Genomic DNA, 22,431 nt, shown 5'->3' with positions numbered 1-22,431 from the left:
TAATCCTGAACTGTTAGAACTAGAAAGAACTTTAGAGAATGTCCAGTCCAGTTAAGCATGGTGGCACATGCCTGTGATCCAGTGCTAGAGAAGTGGAGGCAGGAGAATCAGGAATTCAGCATTGTCCTTGGCTATGTAGGGAGTTAAGGCTAGCCTGGGCTACATGAGACCCTATATCAAAAAAAAAAAAAAAAAAAAAAAAAAAAAAGCTTGGTATAGTGGCACATGGCTATATCCCAAGACTCAGAAGGCACAGAGAGGTCTGTGACTTTGAGGCTAGCTACATAGTAAGATCCTGTCTCAAACACTAAGACCAGCTGGGATATATTTGAGCAACAGACTGCTTGCTTACCATGTGGGTTCCATCCTCAGCACCACAGTACCCTATACATAGCAGGACCTGGGGAAATAAAGTGCTTGCTCCACCAACATGAAAGGGACTGAGTTTGATTTCTAGAACCCACATTAAAAAAAAAAAAAAAAAAAACAGATGGACACGGCACCTCATACCTGTATTCCCAGTGCTGTGGAGGAGGAGGAGAAGGAGCCAGGCAGATCCCTGGGGGTTCCTTGGCTGCCCAGCCTAGCCAAATCATTGAACCTACAGGTTCCAGTGAGAGACCCTGCCTCAAAAAAAGAAAGTAGACAGCTCCTGAGGAATGACACAGAAGGTTGACCCTTCAGTGCATGCACACACACCAGTACACACACACACACACACACACACACACACACACACACACACACACACACACAAAGGCAAAATAAAAACCAGCCAAGGATGGAGTGTCAGGGACAGTTCTGAGGCCAACTGGGCACAGTGGTGGGATCCCCTTGCCCTTTTGCTGAATACCTACAGTGTGCTGCATGCTGAGCTGGGAACCACTTACTCATTATATTGGGTATTTCATCGTGAAACATGTTTTCTCATTGAGTAAATCATGTTTGGGAAATAAAGTCAGAAGTTCCCAATTCTACCACTCACCACTACACACAGACACGCCATTGAATGTCTTCCCCTTAGCCTGGTGGGTTTTCATAGTCCTGTTTTACAGATGAGCAGCTGGGTCCCAGAATGGATAAGTGACTGGCCCAGCATCCCACAGCTGCAGGGAGGACAGAGCTGGGCCTGGTACAGGTGAGGCCCCAGGGTGCAGTGTGATGCACAAGAGCATGCCAGTGCATGGCCTGTGTCATGGTGGAACCTTCTTCCTGATTCTACAGCTGTACATCTATACATCTTGTATTCCATCTCCTTTGCTCTCTAACCTGCTCTTCCTCTCCAGGCTTGGGTCCCTCCCATCCTTTGGCCATTAGAATGGCACCCAGCTTTATCTAGTCAGGCAGCTTCTGTCTCATCCAGGCTCCCTCCCCTTGCATAAGAGGACAGGAGACCAAGGTCATAGATCAGAGGAGGAGGCAGGCCTTTTTATTCTTCTGAGCTTCCTTTGTCCCTGTGTTCTGGCCACACCTGCTGACACAGCTCACAGCTCTGCCTCTGCTGAGGACATAGACCTTTGCCACCGTGATGTGATGTGCTGGAGCCATTCCTTTGGTACCAAGAGACCTTTGCTGCCTCCAGGGCTGTAGGGTGTAGCTGTCCCCGGATACAGCCAGAAACCAGAGACATTGTGGGGCTTAAGTCCCCAAGCTGAGCTTGGTGATCTTGTCCCTCAACCATGTCTTCTCCGCAGGGCTTCTGGGACAGTCAGGTGAAAGAATGCCTGAGACTTCGTGCTTTATAAATTCGAGTGACTATGCAAATGAGCATGACTTTAGGGGTCATGGAGCCTTTTCCCTGTGGTTCAGTACCCTATCCTTCCTGACCTGCTCCCACCTCCTCAGCCGTTAGCACATGGCTGTGTCAAGGCAGCCTTAGACAATCAGGAGCTGAGTGTGAATTTAGCGTGGCTCTGGCCCTTCCATCCCTCTCTTCCAGAAGTGGGTCAGGAATGGGGGTCCACTCTACGGCCTCAGCCGCGCTCCAGCCCCATGTATGCCCCGAGCTGCTCCCCAGCCACAGTGCGTTCAGAGTCACAGCATCCTCATCACATGCTCTGAGCCCGTGGGCTGACCTGTGAGTTTGGGTCCTTTTCTGTCCTCAAACCAGGCCTCTCTAGTTCCATCACATAGCCAGATCTAGTCCAGGGAGGGACATGGGGCGCTCCTTACTCACCAGCTCAGGGCTTACCTAGAAGGTGTGAGCTGGCTGCCTCTTTCTCAGTGTCTGTCTTTGGTTTGGGCAAGGTGTTGGTGGCATCTTGCAGAAGGCCCCTTGCTGAATGGTGGCATCTGTATAGGTGGCCACTACAGCTTCCTCCTGGGCCCTGGTTAATAGAGAGTCTGCAGCCAGATCCACAAGGAAATAGGCCTTTGTGTGGCCTTGGCCTCCCAGCTCCAGGCCCTGCGTGGACCCAGAGGGAGAATCACATGAAGGCAGGCCCTGATCTTTCTATCTGTCCCCTGCTCTGGTCTCTGGGGACCGCACTATCTTCTCTTGGCAGCTTCTCAGTCTCCAGCAGTGCCCTCTGCCCAGGGTGTGTGTGTGAGAGAGATTGGCTTTGTTGTATTGGGAGAGCCCTCCTGGCGCTAGTCCTTGGAGGTCCCCTGTGGTGATATATTGTGTAATAAACTTATCTGGAGATCAGAGGACAGAGCCAGCCACTAGATTAGACATAGAGGCCAGACAGTGGTGGCACACACCCTTAATGTATCACTCAGGAGACAGAGATCCATCTGCATCTCTGTGAGTTCAAGGCCACACTGGGAACAGAGCCAGGCTGGGTGGCACACACCTTTAATCCCAACACTTGAGATCTCATGTCTTTGCTTGGAAAGAACACACGCCTTTAATCCCAGGAAGTAAGATGGCAGGGCAGAGAAAGGTACAGAAGGCCTGAGGAGACAGGAACTCACTGAGGATTTTGTAGAGGTAAGAACTTGTGGCTGGCATGCTCAGCTTCTCTGATCTTTCAGCTTTCACTCCAGTGTCTGGCTCCAGGTTTTTTATTAAGACCATTTAGCAGTTCGTGTTACATCCCCCCCCCCGATCATTGCACACCATCAGAAGCCGTGCTGGAAGTGTACTAGCCCCTGGTCCAGAGTTTCGCTGGAAGCCCCTCAGCTCTCACCACTTTCCTCCTGGCATCTCTCAGGCCACCCCTTTCTGGGGCTCCCCCTGAGTCTGCTACCTTGCAGCAAGCCTGACCCCTGCCCCAGCTCGGCCATTCCTCTGTCCACTCTGGTCATGTTTCCTATGAACCCCTTGCTTGTCAGCCCCTGTATATCAGTTTGCCACCTGTCTCGGCATCTCTGCGAGGGTCTAGTTTTGATTCTAGAAGTGTTGGCCGGCACCCTGCCACCGTGCACAGTGGTGGTGGCTGGGCTGGCTGGCTGGTTTCAACATGGGCTCTTGGGAGGTGGGGTAAGTCCTTTCAGGCTCTGGGCCTTGAAATTAGCGGTATGTGTTGGACCTGTGGGATCACTGCTTTCTGAAGAAGCCCTGGCCTTGGTCTCTGCCTCCGTGGAGTTTCTGTGTACTGAGAAAGCCACACGGAGAAGAAAGTGACCAAACTGTCCCATAACAGTGACTCTGAGTCTACTGTGAACCCTAGGGAGTGGGGCCAGGAACCAGGCCACCTGCAGCTACTTGCCACTCAGGGTGGCTCCAGCCTCAGTTTCCCCATTTCCTCCCTTTGGGATGACCCTCCTCCCTTTGCTGGTAATAGGAACACAGAGATATGTAAAGCCTGTTTCTGCCCAGGAAGGGTTTAGGCTAACGGACAGACGCTGGCTCCAGCCGGGTGCAGTCACGTGGTGACAAGCGTAGGTGAGCAGAGGAGGACCCTCATGTGGACTGGTGGTCTGAGCGTCCAGCTGTCTACCTAGTACTTCACCCACACTGTCTCCTTTCGCTCAACGGTGCATCAGTGTTTACCATTCTGCAGTGTATGCTGACCTTTCAGAAAAAAATCCCTCCTAGCCAGCCATGTGGGTGTGTGGGCAGCTGTCCTTTGCCTCACAGGGCCCAGCGGGGAGCGGGTACCTCTCGAAGTGGGTGTTCAGCTGGTGTTTGTCAGCCGTGGGGTGGGGTGGGGTGGGGTGCTTGTCACAGCTTCGTTTTTTCCTTCTGGCCCAGTGTGTTTTACAGATACCCTTGGTAAAGGGAGCTGATGGCTTCTGGGCTGTGGGTGTGGCTGTGTTGGTGGGACTGGTCCAGTGGACAAGGCCCTGCTCCGTCCCCAGCATAAGGCTGATGGCTGCCAGGCATGGTGGTGCACACCTTTAATCCCAGCACTTGGGAACTTGGGAGGCAGAGGCAGGTGGATCTCTGTGAGTCCGAGGCCAGCCTGGTCTACAAAGCGAGTTCCGGGACAGCCAGGGCTACACAGAGAGACATTGTCTCAAAAAAACCTAAAAAGAAAAAAAAAAAAGGCTTGATGGTTCTTCGTACACTGAAGGAAACGCTAGAGCACAGCAGTGGTTCTTGCTGCAAGCCGCAGGAAAATGTAATGGAATTCAGCTGCTATCACAAAAGCTACTACTTGGAAAGGTCAAGGACTTTTCCCAAGGTCAAACCATGGCTTAAGAAGTTTTGGTGATATTTTAGCTTTTGTATATAAATTAATGATTCCTGCAGTGATTTCCTTGTATGCTACGTATGCTCCCAAGAACTCCTAACTGTATTTTATCTGAAATACCTATCAAGCATCCAAGGCCGAACCATCTCCTGAATTAAGGCAAATTAAACTCAGACCCTCCTTTTTTATACAGCCTTAGTGGTATTTATACTAACATTATAGACTCCTAACATTTACCTCACCACCTCTAGGAATGTAGTTTGAGCACATAAATTCCCTTTTTCTGATATATTAACAGATTTTAGCTCTTAGTTGACCTCTTCCTTTACCACTCCCCTTTTGGGTTGTAAAAGAAAGCTGGGCATGGTGGTACACACCTTTAATCCCAGCATTGGGGAGACAGAGGCAGGCGGATCTCTGAGTTTGAGGCTAGCCTGTTCTACAGAGCGAGTTTCATTCAGGACAGGCTTCAAAGCTATACAGAGAAACCCTGTCTCAAAAAAACAAAGCCTGACAGTCACTGCCTGAGGAAAACTCTTGTCTGCCTTTATGGCCTTGGGAGAATTCAAGCCTGGTGACCTTGCTTTAGCTAGAGCACTGCTCTTGCATGGGTATATAACTGTAAACCTCAGAGACTGAGAGAGGATTTTGACTGGAGAAGTTTTTTGACTTGAGAACTAGATGGAGAACTAGAAGAATGAGATGGAAGGTGAGGAAGAGCCAGATGGGGAAGAACAAGATGAGAAAGACCAAGATGGGACAGAGTTAAGAAGGGAGAATTAAGATAGAACTTAGAGGGGACAGCAGATAAATGTAGAGAGAAATCAGGCAAGAAAGGAGCTAGGCATGAGAACAGAACTGAAGCTGTGTAGACAAAATTTTATCCCAGAGGAATAAAGTAGACAGACTAAAGAGCTTGGTGTACTTAGATTCTTTTCCTGAAAACAATTCGCACTGTTTGTAGCTTCTCTTCTGGGCCCCTGGGAAGATTATTAAAGCTGGACCATAATAATATTCAAGAGATTCTCAACCTGTGGATCATGACCCATTGGAGGCTAAGAACCCTTTCACAAGGGTTACCAAAAACCATCTGAAAACACAGATATTTATATTATGATTCATAACAGTAGCAAAATTACAGTTATGAAGTAGCAATGAAAATAATTTCATGGTTGCAGGTCACCACAACATGAGGAACTGTATTAAAGGGCCACAGCATTAGGAAGGTGGAGAACCACTGAGCTAGAGGCTATTCAGTGGCCTGAGACTACCCTACAAATGGGCTTGAACTCTGCCATTCTGGCCAGTGTTAAGGGAGCTATGGGTCCCCACCATGTGTATCTAGCAGGGGTAGGAACTGCGGACCTTCCAGGCAAAGCTCTGCATCTGATGCCCACACACTGGCCTTGCCGCCTGGCTGAGGTACTTAGGCTCAGCGGCCTCTGTTGCTGATTTATAAAGTGAGGATCACTGGGCCCCCAACAGAATGCATCAGACAAAACATGCAGTTGGCACGTGGTGGTGAAGTCACTGTCACCAACCCTGCTACATGCTTGACTTTAGTGGACAGTGGGGAGGTCGAAAGAGCTGTTGAGGTTCTTACTGTGGGCTGATGATCTTGGGAGGCAGTTTTGGTACCCCCAAATCCTGAGTTTCCCATTCCCCATGGAAGTCTTTGGAGTTATAGCCCACCACCCCAGACTGGTAACTTGCACCCAGACCAGTACCCCATACCCAGAGTCCTATCCAGCACCCAAACCCCAGAGGTCATTGTTGAATGAATGCAGGGATGAATGAATGAAGGCTACTAAGCCACAGGAGTCTACAGTACTAGCAGAGTGGTTTCACATGAAATAAAGCCGATAAACAACAACTTATAGCAGGAAATGTGCTCCACAGTGGTGCGATGGGAAATTCTTCTGCTTAGAACTGAATGGGAAGGAGCAGTCATGACCTGAGACCCAGGGAGGAGGTTGACAGCGTGTTAGACCCTAGCCAGGGTCTCTTCCTTACCCTAGAGATCATTGTTTGAGTTTACGGCTTTCGTTTCCCCTCCCGGAGAGGGAGAGGAGCTCCCCCAGCCCCATAGTGGGTTTGTGGCCAAGCCATTTACTCAAGTGCTGTATGTTCTGGGTGTTTACTTTATCACTGGTATGCGATAGGTATCGGGAAGGGCCAAGCAGGCAGCACTCAGGCCCCTCCTGACTCCTTCCGGGTTCTCTGTCACACCTGGCAGTCCATTTTACCGCCCTTGCAGATGAGCCACAGTGCGGCGCACCTGCTAAGAGAAGCGGCTGCCGCGCTGGTGGCTCTCCTAGAATCAGACCGTGTGCATTGAAGGAGGTGTCCTCTGCAGTGCTGGTCAGACCAGCCTGACCCAGTGAGGTGTTCTGTGCTGGGTCGTGGGGACTGCTCTTTGGAGCTGTGGCAGACTTGAACATCATCGTCCCCAGAAAAGATGACTTAAGGGCCTGGCCAGCCCTCTGATGTCTGCCATTGTCCCTACAGCCAGGTGGCCGTCTCGGCAGGGGTTGAGCTACCCTCATGGAAGGGAGAGGACCCTACCGGATCTACGACCCAGGGGGCAGCACGCCTCTGGGAGAGGCATCAGCAGCTTTTGAACGCCTAGTGGTGGAGAATACCCGGCTGAAGGGGAAAATACAAGGGATAAAGACGTTAGGTAAAGCAGACCGTGCCCCTTCCCCTGCCCCTCTTCCCGCAGCCTGCAATGCCAGCCCCCTCACAAAGGCTGGCAGGTGCCTCTGCCCATCACGCTGCTGTCCCCGTGACCCAGTGGTGGCCCCTGCCATCTTTGCATTCTGTAGCCTGGTGATGGCATTCCCAGCCCTGACTTCTCCCACCCCAAAGGGTGTCCTTGAGGGACCAAGAAGGAAGCATGCAGTGGGAGAGGAGTTCAAGCCCAGTTTGTGGACCTGGAGCCAGACTGGCCTCGACCTGTTGGAGAAGTGAAGTGTGCGAGATGAGGAGAGCCAGTCAGTGTGCCAGGGCAGCCCCAGAACCCAGGGCTTGGATGCCAGGCCGGGAGTAGAGCTGGCCCAGAGCTCAGTGCAGCAGGGCCCTCGGCCCCGTTCCTCCAGCTTCTGCCCAGACTCTCCCCACTGTCCAGCCACCCCCCCTCCATCCTCGCCCACCCCTGACACTGCACAGCATGCTTCTCCTTGGTGCAGAGCCTCCACTTACTTCCTGTCTTCACACTCTGTCTGGAAGTCACTTTCTCTGTGGTCACGCTTGATGTGGAGGGCCTGCCACCCCGACTTTCCAAGTGTTTTCTCCTTGCTTGGCAGAACCCACATGGGATAGTGGTGGGTGGGGGTGGGGAGTTTTTCTTTCTCCACCTGCAGAAGGGAAACTGAGGCCTAGGATGCAGGCAGTCCCTCAAGAACCCCTCACTTTCTGCATGGGGGGAGCAGATCTGAAGGGAGAGGTGGGCAGGAAGAAGAGGCCAGAGGTAGGGCGTTTCCTTGGGCTCCACTGCCGGACTCTTCTTATGGTGGCCTGTTTGGGGCAGGGGGACAGCACAAGCCTGGACTTACAGCCCACGTAGCCCCGGTGGGAGTGAAGTCGGTCCAGGGCCAGGTTTGGGTCAGGGATGGGAGAGCCATGCACTGGGCTGGGTAAACCTGTGTGCTTCTCCACCTTGTCTCTAGGGGAGCTTCTGGAGGAGTCTCAGATGGAAGCGTCCAGGCTCAGACAGAAAGTGGAGGAACTGGTCAAGGACAGTGAGCTGCCTCCACCACCTCCTGCCCCTTCCTTGGGCTCCTTTGATCCCCTGGCTGAGCTCACAGGTACCAAAGACATCCAGAACCCCTGCCTTCTCTGAACCTAGACGCCCAGGCCCGAATAGCCCCTTCTCCCACAGACCGTCTTCCCATGTACATCTTTTGGCTACAGCACCTATAGAAGGTCAGATCTAGAAGGGACCCCAGAAGACTCTAGTGACTCAGCACTCCTGATGCCCGGGCAGGCATTAGTGATCCATCCCAGTGGTCCATGGCACCAGGGATATAGCCTTAGGACCCTATCGGCGTGATTATTGAGTCCACAGCTGCTGTGTGGCAGGCCCAGCCCCCAGGCATGGGAGCTGGACTGTCGTCATCCGTGCCCCCCCCCTTCTGTTTCATAATTAGAAGGCTGACACCCAGAGAAGAACCTGGCCTCGCCTCTCAGCCTTCAGCAGTGCCTACGCTGTCTGCTAAAGGAGAGGGGACAGTGACTAAGGGTCGGTCTCTGTGTGGTCACTTTGTGGTACTCCACAGTGTCTCGAGTCCAGGATGTCTGGAACCAAGAGGAGATCCCCCACGCAGACTTGGGCACTTCCTGCTGCTCCTGTCAGACTCAGCCCAGGCCCCTGTGACACCTTCTTTTTCAAGGGTGATGGGACTTGCTGGACAGATGAGAAAAGTGGGGGTGTCAGAGCCTGTGGTACTGTTGTCAGAGGGGCATTCTAGTCCTCACTGGCCCAGTCCTCTGTTAACTCTCCGGGTCTGATGGGTGCCAGGTCTGCTCCCAGTGCAGTGGGGAGATACTCACAGGCTTCTGCAGCAGGGGCCTCCAGTGCAGGGGAGTTGAGCTGCTTGAGTCCAGGCTTCACAGTTTGCTAACAAGAGTGACTAGCCAAGTTGATGACCGTGACAAACCCTGGTCTCCTTTCTTTAAAACGAGAATAATACGAGCTGTCATGAGGATACCATAGAGTGGGGCTGTAGTCCAGAGGGCAGAGTGCTCACCCAGCGCTTATGAAGCCCTGAGTTCCCTCCTCAGCTGCTCTGAATAAACTGCATGGCGGCACACACCTGTCATCCTGGAGTTTGGAGTTGGTGGCAGGAAGACAAGAAGTCTAGTGTCGTCCTCAGCTGTATTCTGAGTGTGGGGCCAGCCTGAGCTATATGAAACCAAGTTTGAAGTCCACCTAAGAAGCTACATGAGCCTCTCTCAAAACCCAAAAGAAAGCACTCGGTTAACTGAAAATTCTGTCCATATCCCTGAGGCAGATGGAGGGAACAGACAGCCATGGACACCTTGGAGTTTTCCTAGGAAGGTCTAGGGAGAGGGTCTCTGCCCAAGCTCAGTCCCCAGGCCAGTCATTTCACCTGGCTTCTTGTTCTAAAGGGACCACCCCACCCCCCTTTCTCTAGATCAAGAGAGAACTTGGTCAGAGGGCTTCCATCACTGTGGGCTGGTTTCAGGCTTCTTCTCTTTTGGGTTTCTTTAACCACAGTCTTGATTTTCCAGGACAGGATACACAGGTCCAGGTAGATCCTAATGCCACCACTACCACCACCACCACCACCACTACCACCACCACCGAAAACTCCCTGGAGAAGCCAGCACCAGCCTCCAAGCCTCCATCCAATGTAAGTTGCATTTGGAGTTGTGACTGGCTGCCTGAAGCTCTTCTCTCCTCACATTGGTCTGGAGCGCTGGGAGGGGGCAGCTTGCCATTTTGAGATGGGAATCATAGTTAATGTGATCGGGAAGGCCCTGATCTGACGAGGAATTTCTTCTCATTTACTGAGCTGTGTGATGTGATGTGCTCACCAGTGTGGCACAGAGACAGACTGCCAAGAGAAGAGGCTCAGAAACCATGGCCTGCAGGCTCAGTGGAGAAGGTTAGCTTGATGTCGGAGGATCAGTTCCTCGAGGGATCCTTCAGATATCTGGTCATGTATGGAACCCAGAGAGTGGAGATTTGGGGGAGGTCTTCTCTAGCAGGGCTGAGACCATAAATAGGGTCATGGTGGCTGTGACTAGGTGGCCAGCTGGACTGGTTTCTCCCATCTGTCCTACTCCATCTCAGGGCAGGGAAAGCTGGATAGTCTCTGCAGGTCAGGAGAGTTTTTATTGTTTTGTTGGGTTTTTTTTTTTTTAATTTTGTTTTGGGGTGTGTGTGTGTGTGTGTGTGTGTGTGTGTGTGTGTGTGTGTACACTACATGCATGGGGGGCAGTGTACACCAGTGTGTGCTTGTGAGGACAGAGGAGGACATCACGTGTCTTATTGTTTTATTGTTCTCTTCCTTATCCCCGTAAGTCTCTTCACTGAACCTAGAGCTTGCTGTTTTCAGATAAGCCAGCTGGCCAACAAGTTCCAGGGATCCCCCTGTCTCTGTCCACTCTAGCACTGGGGTTACAGGTCACGGATGCCCAGCCGTGCTTTTTACATGGGTGTGAGGGAATCCAAACGTAGATAGGTCTTCCTGCTGGAGTAGCAAAGGCTCCACCCTGAGCCATCTCCCTAACCCCAGGTCAGCTTTGGGGAATCTTAGAGCCAAGTGCAGTTCGACGGACTGTGGGCCATCGTGATTGAACAACCAGTAAAGTCTGCTTGGAATGTGTAGAGGTTTGAAAAACTAGAAGATTGGCTAGCCACCACCTGAGTTTGGGGTGCATCCCGAGACACTTCCTGCATCGTCTACCCATCGATGTTCTCAGAGCAGTTCTCTCCTGGGGACCCTTTGGGCGGGACCTTCCTTAGGTGTGGCTGTAGTGGCTGCTGTCACCCAGGGGTGAGCTAGAGGCACTTGATTGAGCCTAGGAGATGGATTGGTTGCTATGGCAGGATCTGTCGTCTTGTGCAGAGTCACGCCTTGTGTGTTAACTCACTCTCTGAACTCGGTTTCCTCATCTGTCCAAAGAGAATGTGAACCTCGCAGCCACTCCATGGGTGGCTTTGGGGATAAAGCTCGTGAAACATTTTAAAATAGAGTCCTTGGGCCAGGGAGGTGGCTTGGTAGGTGATGGTGATTGCTGTCGAGTCTGAACTCAGAAACTTCAGTTCTAGCTCCAGAACCCATAGGGGAGAGAGAAGCAACTCCAACACTGTTCTCTAACCTCCACACGTGCTGTGGCACACACACGCGCGCGCGCACACACACACACACACACGCACACGCACACACGCACGCACAAGTGAACAAATAAATAAATAATAGTGGTTCAGGGTCAGCTCACCCCACACCCCTTTCATAGATAAGGTAACGGCCATGGAGGGGTGTGACCTCAGATCACAAGGAGGGTGGTGGCAGTTGTGTGGGGTCTCGGTGGTCTCATGTGAATGGTGTGTGACTGGTCGCCTCTGGGAACTCTACCCTGGTTGCCCTTCTGTCCCCTCACTGCTCTTCACTGGGGCAGAGTGCATTTCTTCTGGGCAGCCCCTAACTCTCTCTTGCACAGGGCGCCTCCTCTGACTTTGAAGTGGTCCCCACTGAGGAGCAGAACTCCCCACCCAAAACCGGCAGCCACCAAAGGAACATGATGGTGAGCACTGGCAAGCCCCCTGAGTACATCCTCTGCTTTCCTTTATGTCTGTCACCTGCCCTGCGTGACAGACACTGAGGCCATTCACATCCCTTGAGTCCCCTGGAGTTATGTGGGGGACACAGAGGGGCTAGAGCATGGGGTGCTTCTCGTTCTCATATGCAAATCCCCTGTTGGTGACTTCCCCGGCTTGGGGCACCCAGTACCCCACTGTTGTGAAAGCCTGGGCCATTTGCCAGCCCCACTGGCCTCTGGGCCAATCACCTTTCTATCAGTTATGGTGACTCAGCCTTTTGGGTCTGTAGGCTCCAAGCTTGGGGATGTGGAAAGGGTCCGCCTGGTGCCTGTGGTGGGGGTGGGGGATGGGAACAATTTACCCTTTTGTGCAGATCCTTGACTCCCCAGGAGCGATGGGTGGGAGGTTAAACTTTCTGTTCACATGTGGGGGCGGGGTGCACACACTCCTCCAGCTCCAGAGGGGCCACTCTTGTCCCTCTTCCCACCCGTGCAGCGCTTACGGCCTGGGTCCCAACCATGCATTCCTGTTCTTTCTTAAAATGCCAGACTTCTGAGAGAGCTATTGTGAAAGATCTGGAAGATTCGTCAGAGACCTTCCGTTCCTACCTTCTCATCCCTCCCTCCCTTCCCATTTAATGTTTGCTTTATTCTGTTTTGTGTGTGTGTGAGAGAGAGAGAAATAAGGTCTCACTCTGTAGCCCAGAACTCGGGCAAGCCCCTTGTCTCATCTGGGTCCTCGCAATGCCAGGCATGCCCCACTGTAGACCATAGTTCTTTTTAAATTGTTGTTATACCAGTGCTGCATGACCTCACCTTCACGGATGCTGCAGCCTCTCCCGCCTCCAGTCATGAAGGCTGAGTGGCTGGTGCACTCTTGCTCACCCACAAACAGCAACCCACCTCCTGCAGCATTTAACCTTTAGTGCTGAGAGAATCATCCTGTCAGACGGTGCCGAGCGTGAGACACAACCTCTGTGTTTTATCTCCTGGGACCTTATGTCTCGTCTTGTTCTGTCCCTGAGGACTCAGACACAACTGAGGAGGCAAGATTCCCTTGTTTCAGAAAGGTTTCACCATGCGACCATGCGCTGGTAACTTACCTCTTGAGTTAAAAGTTCCTGCGTAGTCAGTCTGTCTTGCCTGTGCCAAGCCAGGAACGCACCAGCTCCTGCTGGTAGCTTGTGGGCCGGTTGGAGAAATTTGAGGGCTCTGAAGCACTTTATGAGCCTTCAGAGAGCAGCCTTGGCCACCCCTGGCCCTTCATGGAAGAGGTGGTGGGGAAGGGCTGCAGAATTGGAGAGTGGGTGCCGCCGGTCTCAGAACATGGTGCTGACAGGGAACAGGCTGAGCATCCAGTTGCCACAGAGCTTGGTAGCAGGTCCCAGAGCCCTGGATTGCAGTCAGAAGACTCCGGTTGTAGGACTGGCTCTGCCATGTGCTGACTGGGTTGCTGTGAGCAAGTTCTCTGTCACTGTGCGTCACTGTCCAGCCTGAACCCTGAAGTCCCTGTAGCTCTGCTCTCTGATTCCCTGAAGTGTGGCAGGAGGTCTGTTGTGGGAGTCTCTGAAGTGTTTGCGGGGAGGGGGCCTGGAGGAGCTGAAGCATGGGGACATTTGGGGTAGATGATCAGGATACACAGAAACGAGGCCTACAGAACCCTGGGGTCTGGCACAGGGCCTTGGGCACGAGGAGGTTGGGAGGCCAGGCTTGGTGCAGTGAGAAGGGAAGGCCCACTGAAATATGGACCCTTAGGCCTGATGTGGGCAGAACCAGGGCAGTGGCTTCAGTGGGAATGTTCTAGAGACAGTGCAGAGAGCAGGACTGAACTGCTCTGCCCAGGCTGCTGCGTCTTAGAACACTGCACTGGGTTGTGTTCTGTGGAGTGTTGGAGCTGTGGCTCTTAGAATCAGATGGTATTGCATCCACTCCCAGGCAGACCCCCTCCCCCGTGTGGAGCCTCTCTGAGCTCAGGAAGAGGGTGTATGCAGCTAGAGACACTCTCTCTGCCTTCACTGCTGCGAATTTGTGCTGCAATAAAGGAGGGAAGTGATAGACACACTGCGGAGAGGATGCCCAGCCTGGGGGAGGGTGAACCGACTACCCTCGGGCACTCAGTAAGACTCAAAGCAGAGGAGGAAGATGGCTCTGCTGCTTAGGCCAGTAAGTGGCCTGGAAGTTCTAGGTCCTGCCCTGTGAGTCAGCTCCAGATGGGGAACCTGTGTAACTGGAAAATTTCCCTGGGCTAAGCAGAGGCCACAGGGGAAACTGAGTCATGAGGAATGGGGAAGCAGTGGGAGAATTGACTGGCATTGCCTGCTTAGGCTTGGTGAAGATCATGCCTTGCTCTCACAGGAGCTGGGGTCCCCACCCCCGGAGGACGGCAATCTCCTGCTCCACCTGCAGCGCCTGGAGACCACCCTGAGCGTATGTGCCGAGGAGCCCGACCACAGCCAGCTCTTCACCCACCTGGGCCGCATGGCCCTCGAGTTCAACAGATTGGCCTCCAAGGTGCATAAAAATGAGCAACGCACGTCCATCCTGCAGGTGAGGCAGGCCAGGGCCCTCCCCCAGCTGTTTGTGGGGTCCAGGGGTTAACTCTGGGGACTTTGGAGGGCTGGATTCTAGGCCTACATGGGGCCTCTTATTCACACTGGTGACTGCAGTAAGGAAGTTGTGGGAAGGTGTGTGAAAAAGAAGGAAATGAGGAAATGGGAAGTGGGTGGATTCATAATGGGTGCCCTGCAGGCCGTGGCCTGGCCAGCTGGGTATGGCCTGCTTTGTTCTGGTCTCTTTGGCTTTTTGTTTGTTTTTGAGACAGGGTCTCGCTATATATCTCCTGCTGACCTGTAAGTCACTACGTAGACCAGGCTAGCCTTAAACTTAGAGATCTACCTGCCTCTGCCACCTGAACGCACCCTGTGACTTGCTTTGCTGTCACTGAGGCTCTGTGTATGTCAGCCCCCCACAGTAAGAGCTGTTCATATGACCCCTTCCCAGATAGGCAACCAGCCCTCAAAAAATGTCTTTTTTTTTAAACCCCAAGGTCATCCAGCTGGTAAATGATGGGCTAATACTAGGACCTCAATTCTTATTTTCTTGCATTTGTTCGTTTGTTTGTTTGCTTGTTTTTGAGGCAGTCTCACTCTTAGCGCAGGCTGGCCTGGAGCTCACTCTGTAGTCCATCATCCTCTTGCCTCAGCTACCTAAATGTTGGGATTCCAGACATGAGCTACCACACCCCGCTTTAATCTGTCATATTTCATTTATTTATTTATTTATTTATTTATTTATTTATTTATTTATTTTTGGTTTTTTGAGACAGGGTTTCTCTGTGTAGCTTTGGAGTCTGTCCTGGATCTCGCTCTGTAGACCAGGCTGGCCTCGAACTCACAGAGATCCGCCTGCCTCTGCCTCCCGAGTGCTGGGATTAAAGGCGTGCGCCACCACCGCCCAGCTCTCCAAATTCCTCTTAAAAGGCTCCCTGTGCTAGGGAATGGTCAGGCTTCTTTGTTCAGGTCAGGCCCTTGGTTCTTCATTACTGAGTGGTCTTGGACAGGTCTCTGTCCTGTCAGGAATGGAGCTAACAATGTCCCCCTCCTGGGGCTACTGCATCAGAGGAGGCCCTTGTGCAGTCTAGAACCCGCGCTGGGAGAGTCCCTGTCAGCTTTGATGGTACTCAGCCCCGTGGGCAGGCAGTCTTCACTTGGAGAGCTTTGCAGTTAGTTATGGTCTACACCATTGAGAAGATGGTGAAAACGAGTTCCTAGAGGGCCTGCTCAGGACTTGCACACCCCTCCTTTTCGGCAGATCCCTCACCTGAAGGCTCCCAACTTTTGGGGAGACCCTCCTATTTCTGGACCAGTCGACACTGGTAAAAGGAGGGATCCACCTTGTGTATTTGAGCGGCTAGTTCAATGGCAAGGAGCACGCAGGACATCCTTTCATTGGAGGCTAGAGAAGCAACGGGAATGTGTGGTGGAGAGCCCACAGGTCAGGCTGGTGAGGTGACCTCTTTGAGAGGCTGCTAAGGCTTTGGGGTTTCCAAGCTGAGCCCTAAGAAAGAAAATCTGTCACGGTATGGAGCTGAGATCATTCTGAGCATTAGCTTTTCAGCACTCAGATGGGGATGTGTGCTGGCTCCTGACACCCATCAGCCTCTGATACCAATGTCCTGATTATTCCCTTCTTGGCCCTAACAGTTCCCAACAATTCCATCTTAGTAGGTAGTTGATTGGCTTAATCTGTTTCCCTGGTGAGTGATGTCTTCGGAGAGGGAGTGTACCCACCATGGTGCCCCAGTGCCTGGCACTTCATCCACAATTGAAAGAATGAGTGAGCAAGCCAGGTGTGGAGGCTCACACCTAGTAATGCCAGTTCTAGGGGCTGAGGCAGGAGGATCTCAAGTTCAAGGCCATCCTGGGCTATATAGCTAGCTCCTGTCTCAAAAAAAACAAACAAAAAAACAAAACAAACAAACAAAAAACAAAGTTGGAGAGATGACTTAGCAGTTAAGAGCACTGACTTGGGTTTGGTACCCAGCACCCACGTAGCATCCATCTCACATTCTATAGCTTCAGTTCCAGGGGATCTGATGCCCTCTTCTAGCCTCTGTGGGCACTCACTATACACAGATGGTGCACAGACATACGTGCAGGAGAAACACCTGTATACATAAAAGAAAAACAAACCAGTCTTTTTTTTTTTTTTTTTTTTTTTTTTGGTTTTTCCGAGACAGGGTTTCTATGTGTAGCTTCGGAGCCTGTCCTGGAACTCGCTTTGTAGACCAGGCTGGCCTCAAACTCACAGAGATCCGCCTGCCTCTGCCTCCCAAGTGCTGGGATTAAAGGCGTGCACCACCACTGTCCGGCCAAATCAGTCTTTAAAACAAACAATAGAGGAGCTCACTGGTGTGCTCGTAGGCTCTGATGGAGAGTGGTGGTGACCTTTGGCTGCTGCTGATCCTGTCCGGCATCTGGTTTGTACCAGGGCACTTACCGAGAGGTTCCAAGAACAGCCCTCTGGCCCGGAATGACAGTGTAACAAATGAGCTGTCATTGTGGCCTTCCCTTAGGGACAGGAGCAGGACATTCTGTTCCCTGGAGTCCCCACCCAGAGCCACAGCAACTCCCCGTGTTGTGTCTCAGCCTCTTGAGTGGAGGAAGCCGAGTCCAGCCCCACCTCATTCTTATCTGGTGTGTGTCTGGTCCACACAGCAAACACTGCAGGCTCACACCTGTCATCGCGGCACCGGGGAGGCCGGGGTGAGGATCGCTGCAGTTCAGTGCTGGGGTGCAGAGCGGGGTTCAGGCAACAGGGGGAGGCCTTGCCTAGAGAAGAAAAAGATCTCTATATAGATATATAGATATATATCTCAATATCTATAGATAGAGATACTGAGATCAAATGTGGCGCAGGGCCCTCTGCTGGACCTCGAAGAAACCAATAACAAGGTTTCGGTTTTCTCAGCCTTCAGCCCACAGTCTCCAACACCCGCGGTGCAAGGCTGCCCTTCCATCCATCCAGGACTGTCTTAGGCTGTTTGTCAGAAAGGAAGACAGCAGCTCTGGTCTCCCTGGGTGACATGACACAATTTCCCTTGTATTCTGTGTAGTAGGAATTCGTTTCTGTCCATACCATTCCTAGAGTGGATAGAAGAAGATGACTACCCTAGTTAGAAAAAGAGACCAGAGAAGTGAGCCAGGGGGCTGCCAAGGAGGAGCAGCCTGGGTAGGGAGAGCCATGAAGAGGGAGGCAATTCTCACTGGGAGGACCAGGACCCCAGTGCATCCTCCCTGCTGGCTCCCATGGAAGAGAAGCCTGGTGGATGGGCCCAGTGGCCTGGCTCCCAGCTCTCGGCCAATCAAGGGGATACAGTGTGTAGTCCTGCCTGGGCCACTCTCAGGCTGATAGAGTATGTCAGCCTGCCTCGGGACGTACTCCCTCCTAACCCTCACCCTGTCTACCATCTGCCCCACAGACCTTGTGCGAGCAGCTGCGCCAGGAGAATGAGGTCCTGAAGGCCAAGCTGGACAAGGGCCTGGAACAGCGGGATCAGGCTGCTGAGAGGCTGCGGTAAGTCCAGGCCACCGGGAGACTGGAAGAGGAGGAAAAGGGCGGAGGAATCATGTGACACACTGATTCCCGGGATGAGGCCATGTCTCAGAGCTGTTCTGACGGCAGATCTCTCGGCCCTTCTTGTAGTTTGTTCACCTTGGGAGGGGATGTAGACAGCATTGAGGGCAACTGCTAACATTTGTTAGGAGCTGGTCAGGACTCTCCTGCCCCCTGGCGGTCATTATCATTCTGTTCCCATTTTTCTGGGGTCTTTGGAAGTCCCTCACTGGACTCCGGCCTGTGGGAAGGCATACGTGTTTACTCCAGTGTCTCTGTCCTTGGCAAGACTGAGTTGGGATGTCTTAATGAACCATAAGGTCTGCCCATCACCAAGATCTCTGTGACCGCAATGTAGGAGGCCTGGGGAAACAGGAATTTGTGATTGCTGGATCTCAAAGGGCCTTTGTCCTCATATCATACAGACTAACCGCCATTGAGGGGAGATAGGCCCAGAGAGAGGTGGGCTTCCCAAGGGTCTCACATAAGGACCTAGGCATTCACTGGAGTAACAACAGTTCTGCTCACTGTGGTCCTGGGTAAGGGTGCTGGGTTATCTATTGACAAGAGAATCTATATTAGAGCCAGGACTTGCCACTCTACGTTCCCTCTTGGTCACTGTGGCCACGGGGCCCATTTTACATCATGGTGCCTTGCTTTACTTTTGGATGGCCTGGCGGTTGGAGCTTTAGAGCCATACTCCATTATTCATGGAGGACATGGATAATGTCAAGGGCAACGATGCCCAGAGTGAAGGAAAGGTGACTTGGTGAGAAGGCAAAAGCCTTCTCCCAAGGGCTTATGGGTAAGAAGGCAGGAATTCAGGTCCTTGCTGAGTGGCCTGGGGAAAAGCCATTTGACTTCATGGTGTCCCTGCAGTTACATGGAAGCCGAGGGAGTGTGTCCATGTTTCAGGCATCCTGAGACCCCAGCACTACCTGCCTCATGAACTTAGGATTTCACTCTCATTTAGTTAGATTTCTGCTTGTTTTGTTTGGAACAGTCTTGCTCCATAGCCCAGGGAGCTCACGATGTATCTCAGGCTGGCTTCAGCCTTCTGAACATTGGGGTTGCAGGTGTGAGCACCCCCACTCAGCTTTGCCTGGCAGCTGCCCCTACTGTAAATTATAAAGGTCTCCCCTGGAGCGTCACCTGTATTCAGCAGATGATAACCTTGGAGAAGCAGATAGAGTGACAGGTGTAGACAGATTCACTGACGGGTGAGAGGATGGTTCTGCCAACAGGGCTCTGAGGCAGGAGCCTGCCTTTCTGTGTTGATGAAGGGGAGTGGCAGGTGCTAGTGAATGCCCAGGACCTACTCACCACACAGGCTCCGGCTGCTTCAGCTGGGCCAGGACGCTCGGCTTTGGCTGTAACCAGAGGGACAGAACTTCCTTAGGAGAACAAGATGGTGGGATCTGAAGAGATCATGTGTGTAGACAACACACAGACAGGGAAACTCTTTGCTAAGGATTCTCAAGCTTGCACACCCTCTAGGTGGCTCGAGGATGCCCTTGTGGTCTTGTCACACTTCCCAGAACACTGCTACAGTGCCCGTGACAGTGGGTCGTTGGCTTCAAAGGCTCCTTAACCCAGGGCTGACACTGTGACTTCTCCACTTGCCTCTTACCCAGGGAGGAAAACATGGAGCTCAAGAAACTCTTGATGAACAGCAGCTGCAAGGAGGGCCTCTGTGGGCAGCCCAGCTCCCCAAAGGCAGAGGGTGCTGGCAAGAAGGGCCTGGCCGGACAGCAGCAGGTGCGTGGCGGGAAGTTCTGGTGTCCCAGGCTTCTCAGACCCGGGATCTGCTCACCTCCTCGGTCAGAGTGAGCCCACCTCCTCCTGTACAGTTCCAGCGGCGGCAGAAGGTTCTAGATGATAGACCGTGTTTCCTAGCTCAGCTAGGAAGCCATATCGCCTCTGGGGTATGGCCACTCCTTCGCCTTTTTGTTCTTCCTTCACTCCCTGCAGGGTGTCCCACTCCCTGAGACACATGCTCAGAACTCATGGCAGTCACGTGGCTCTGTGACCCCTCCCCCCACAGTGGCTGCTTCTCTTGTTTGTTAGCTCGGATTATCCAGCTGCTGCTCCTGGGAGTTGGGTTCAGTGTTTTGCTCATTCTGGGTACTAGCACCTTAATGCATACACCCTTTTTTTTGGGGGGGGGTGTCAAGGTATCTCTCTCTGTCTCTGTCTCTCTCTTTTTCTGTCTCTCTCTTCTCTCTCTCTCTCTGTCTCTCTGTCTCTGTCTCTCTCTGTCTCTGTCTCTCTCTCTTAAAAGGTGACTCCCAAAAGTCATGTAGCACATCAGACATTCCATGGCAGAACTGAGGTGTCGGGCTGAGTGAGATCCTTTGGGATTTAAGCTTGTGAGATTGCACCCTGGAGCCTCTGCATGGAGAGGAAGACATTGGCAGCATCATTATGGTCTAGGGATGCCACAGCACCGACCCACACCTCCCCTCCTCCAGGCCAGCCTTGCCACACAGCCAAGTCCCAAGTGTCCCTTGCTCTACTTTCACCAGAACCTCCCATCTCCTCTCACCCAGTCTTTAACAGAACATGCTCCCCCCACCCCCACACGTAAGTGAATGTAATCAGTTGCAGCATAAGCCCTAATGCTAATAACGTTATACTATGTAATGTAATTATCCTGGTCACTCACCCCTCATCACTTGGCGGAGATGTACTTTATTCAGGACTTGCAGAGCCCTGAGCTTATTCGGGCTCTTCTTCCTGAAAGGATGTCTCTTCCATGTATACCTCTGGCGGGAGTCTTGGAGACATCATGTGCCATCATGTAATTAAGATTCTTCCATCACCTCTCAAGCAGATGTGGGTTTGGCCAGCTAAGCAGCAAACTTCCTCACCCACATTCTCACTGGCATCTGTGACCCCCTTTTTTAATTTTTTTAAATCAGGATCTCACTGTGTAGCTATGGTTGGTCTGGAACTCACTGTGTAGACCAGCCTGACCTCCCACTCACAGAGAATTAAAGATATATGCCACCACACCTAGCCCTTAGCTGTTGCTTTTAACAGTAGATTTGGGACAGGGTGCCTCTGTTTGCCAGGGTAAGGGAGCCCAGCACCAGTGGGCTTCCTGGGAGCAGGCATCCCTGTCCTTTCTCACGAGGCCACCTTATACATACACCTTTTCCTTTCCAGGTGCCATGGTATGCTTACAGGTCATAGCCTGTAGGGGGCACTAGAGGCCCACAAACGCTGCTTCCAGCCCTGCCCAGCCTGTGATAGGGAATAGAGACCGTGAGTTAGAGCAGCATGACTGCAGGGCGGACGGGCTCGCCAGGTGGGCTCAGTCGATGGGCCGTGCAGCCCCCCAGTCTTGGTCACACACTGAGGGCCGTGGTGACAGTCACTGCATCTGCACGCCCAGCCTTGCTCTGTGGCTGTCACCTCAACGCTTACTAGTTGTTTAATTTCAAAATACTTGATTTTGAAGTAACTTGAAACTTATGCAGAAATGAGTTCTGTTCCCATACTCCCTCTGGCTTCCCTGGCCAGCTTCCATAACCACAGAACCACTGCACCAGCCAGCCATCTTACATAACTCTGGTTCAGTCACCAAAGTAGGCGTTAACGTCGGCATTGCAACACCGTTCAGATGCCACACGTCCTTCACTCCTGTCCTTTCTTTGTTCTAGAACTGAGTCCAGGACCCCACATGGCAGTCAGTTGTCACAGCTCCTTAGTCTCCTCATGCCTGTGACATTGCTCAGCTGTTCCTTGTTTTCATGACCTTGACGCTTTTGAGTTATTGCTGGCCGGTTTTGCAGAATAGCTTTGGGTTTCTGTTAGATTGTGGGTGCAGAATTCGGAAGGAATCCCAGAAGTGGCTGCCACGTCCACACGTCTGCACAGTGCTGGACTCTCAGCACGTGCATCTGGGCTCGATGTCTGCCGAGCTCCATGAGACTTGTACATTGCTTTACTTTGTGTTGGTTGTTGCATGTGTGCGTGGAGGTCAGAAGTCGGCTTGTAGGAGTCAGTTTTCTCCCTCCACCGGGTGGGTTCTGGAGATGGAACTCAGGCCATCAGAATAGTTTCCTCACTGAGCCATCTCACTGGCTCCTGATAACTTCAGAAGTGTGTACTCACACCTTCCAGGTCAGGGGGTTGGGGGTTGTTACGGGGGTTGACCAGCAGTGCCTCAGAGCTAGGGCTGAAGCCAGACAGATGGCTGTAGAAAGACCTGGGCATGGCATGCTGAGGCCGGCAGCCGTAGTACACATCAGCAAAGGGAAGTAAGTGAGCCCGATGGGCTTCCAGAAGGAGGCCATGGCTGTGACACCGACCTCTGCTGGTGCTGCTGGGTAGGAGGAGCAGGGCGACTAGAGACAGAGCTGGGGAGTGACGCTATACCTAAGACGTCGGTGAAGGCGCTCTCTTTTCTCCCCAGGCCAGTGCGATGGCAGGTAAAGTCCCC

At 52.4% G+C, this 22,431-nt stretch overlaps 1 protein-coding gene across 11 annotated transcripts in view; it reads left to right on the top strand.

The window, feature by feature from the left end:
- The window catches only part of Tnip1 (TNFAIP3 interacting protein 1), a 52,082-nt gene that overhangs the window by 14,434 nt on the left and 15,217 nt on the right, over positions 1 to 22,431 (top strand). For 5 of the 11 annotated variants that reach the window (XM_028880027.2, XM_028880022.2, XM_028880029.2 and 2 more), the window contains exons 2-9: positions 7,089 to 7,260; positions 8,249 to 8,386; positions 9,834 to 9,955; positions 11,772 to 11,855; positions 14,226 to 14,417; positions 17,851 to 17,945; positions 19,619 to 19,742; positions 22,405 to 22,431. The exon at positions 22,405 to 22,431 is cut by the window's right edge and continues 63 nt beyond it. In XM_028880027.2, the coding sequence (XP_028735860.1) occupies positions 7,125 to 7,260; positions 8,249 to 8,386; positions 9,834 to 9,955; positions 11,772 to 11,855; positions 14,226 to 14,417; positions 17,851 to 17,945; positions 19,619 to 19,742; positions 22,405 to 22,431 (918 nt within the window). In that variant the 5' untranslated portion in view covers positions 7,089 to 7,124. Of the gene's footprint in view, positions 1 to 1,055; positions 1,139 to 7,088; positions 7,261 to 8,248; positions 8,387 to 9,833; positions 9,956 to 11,771; positions 11,856 to 14,225; positions 14,418 to 17,850; positions 17,946 to 19,618; positions 19,743 to 22,404 lie in introns of all 11 variants that reach the window. The other 6 variants (XM_037201405.1, XM_037201406.1, XM_037201407.1 and 3 more) reach the window with 3 other exon arrangements.

This window comes from Peromyscus leucopus, chromosome 8b (genome assembly GCF_004664715.2).
Source record: "Peromyscus leucopus breed LL Stock chromosome 8b, UCI_PerLeu_2.1, whole genome shotgun sequence".
Classification (NCBI taxonomy): Eukaryota; Metazoa; Chordata; class Mammalia; order Rodentia; family Cricetidae; genus Peromyscus; species Peromyscus leucopus.
This window is presented reverse-complemented; position numbering and strand designations above follow the sequence as displayed.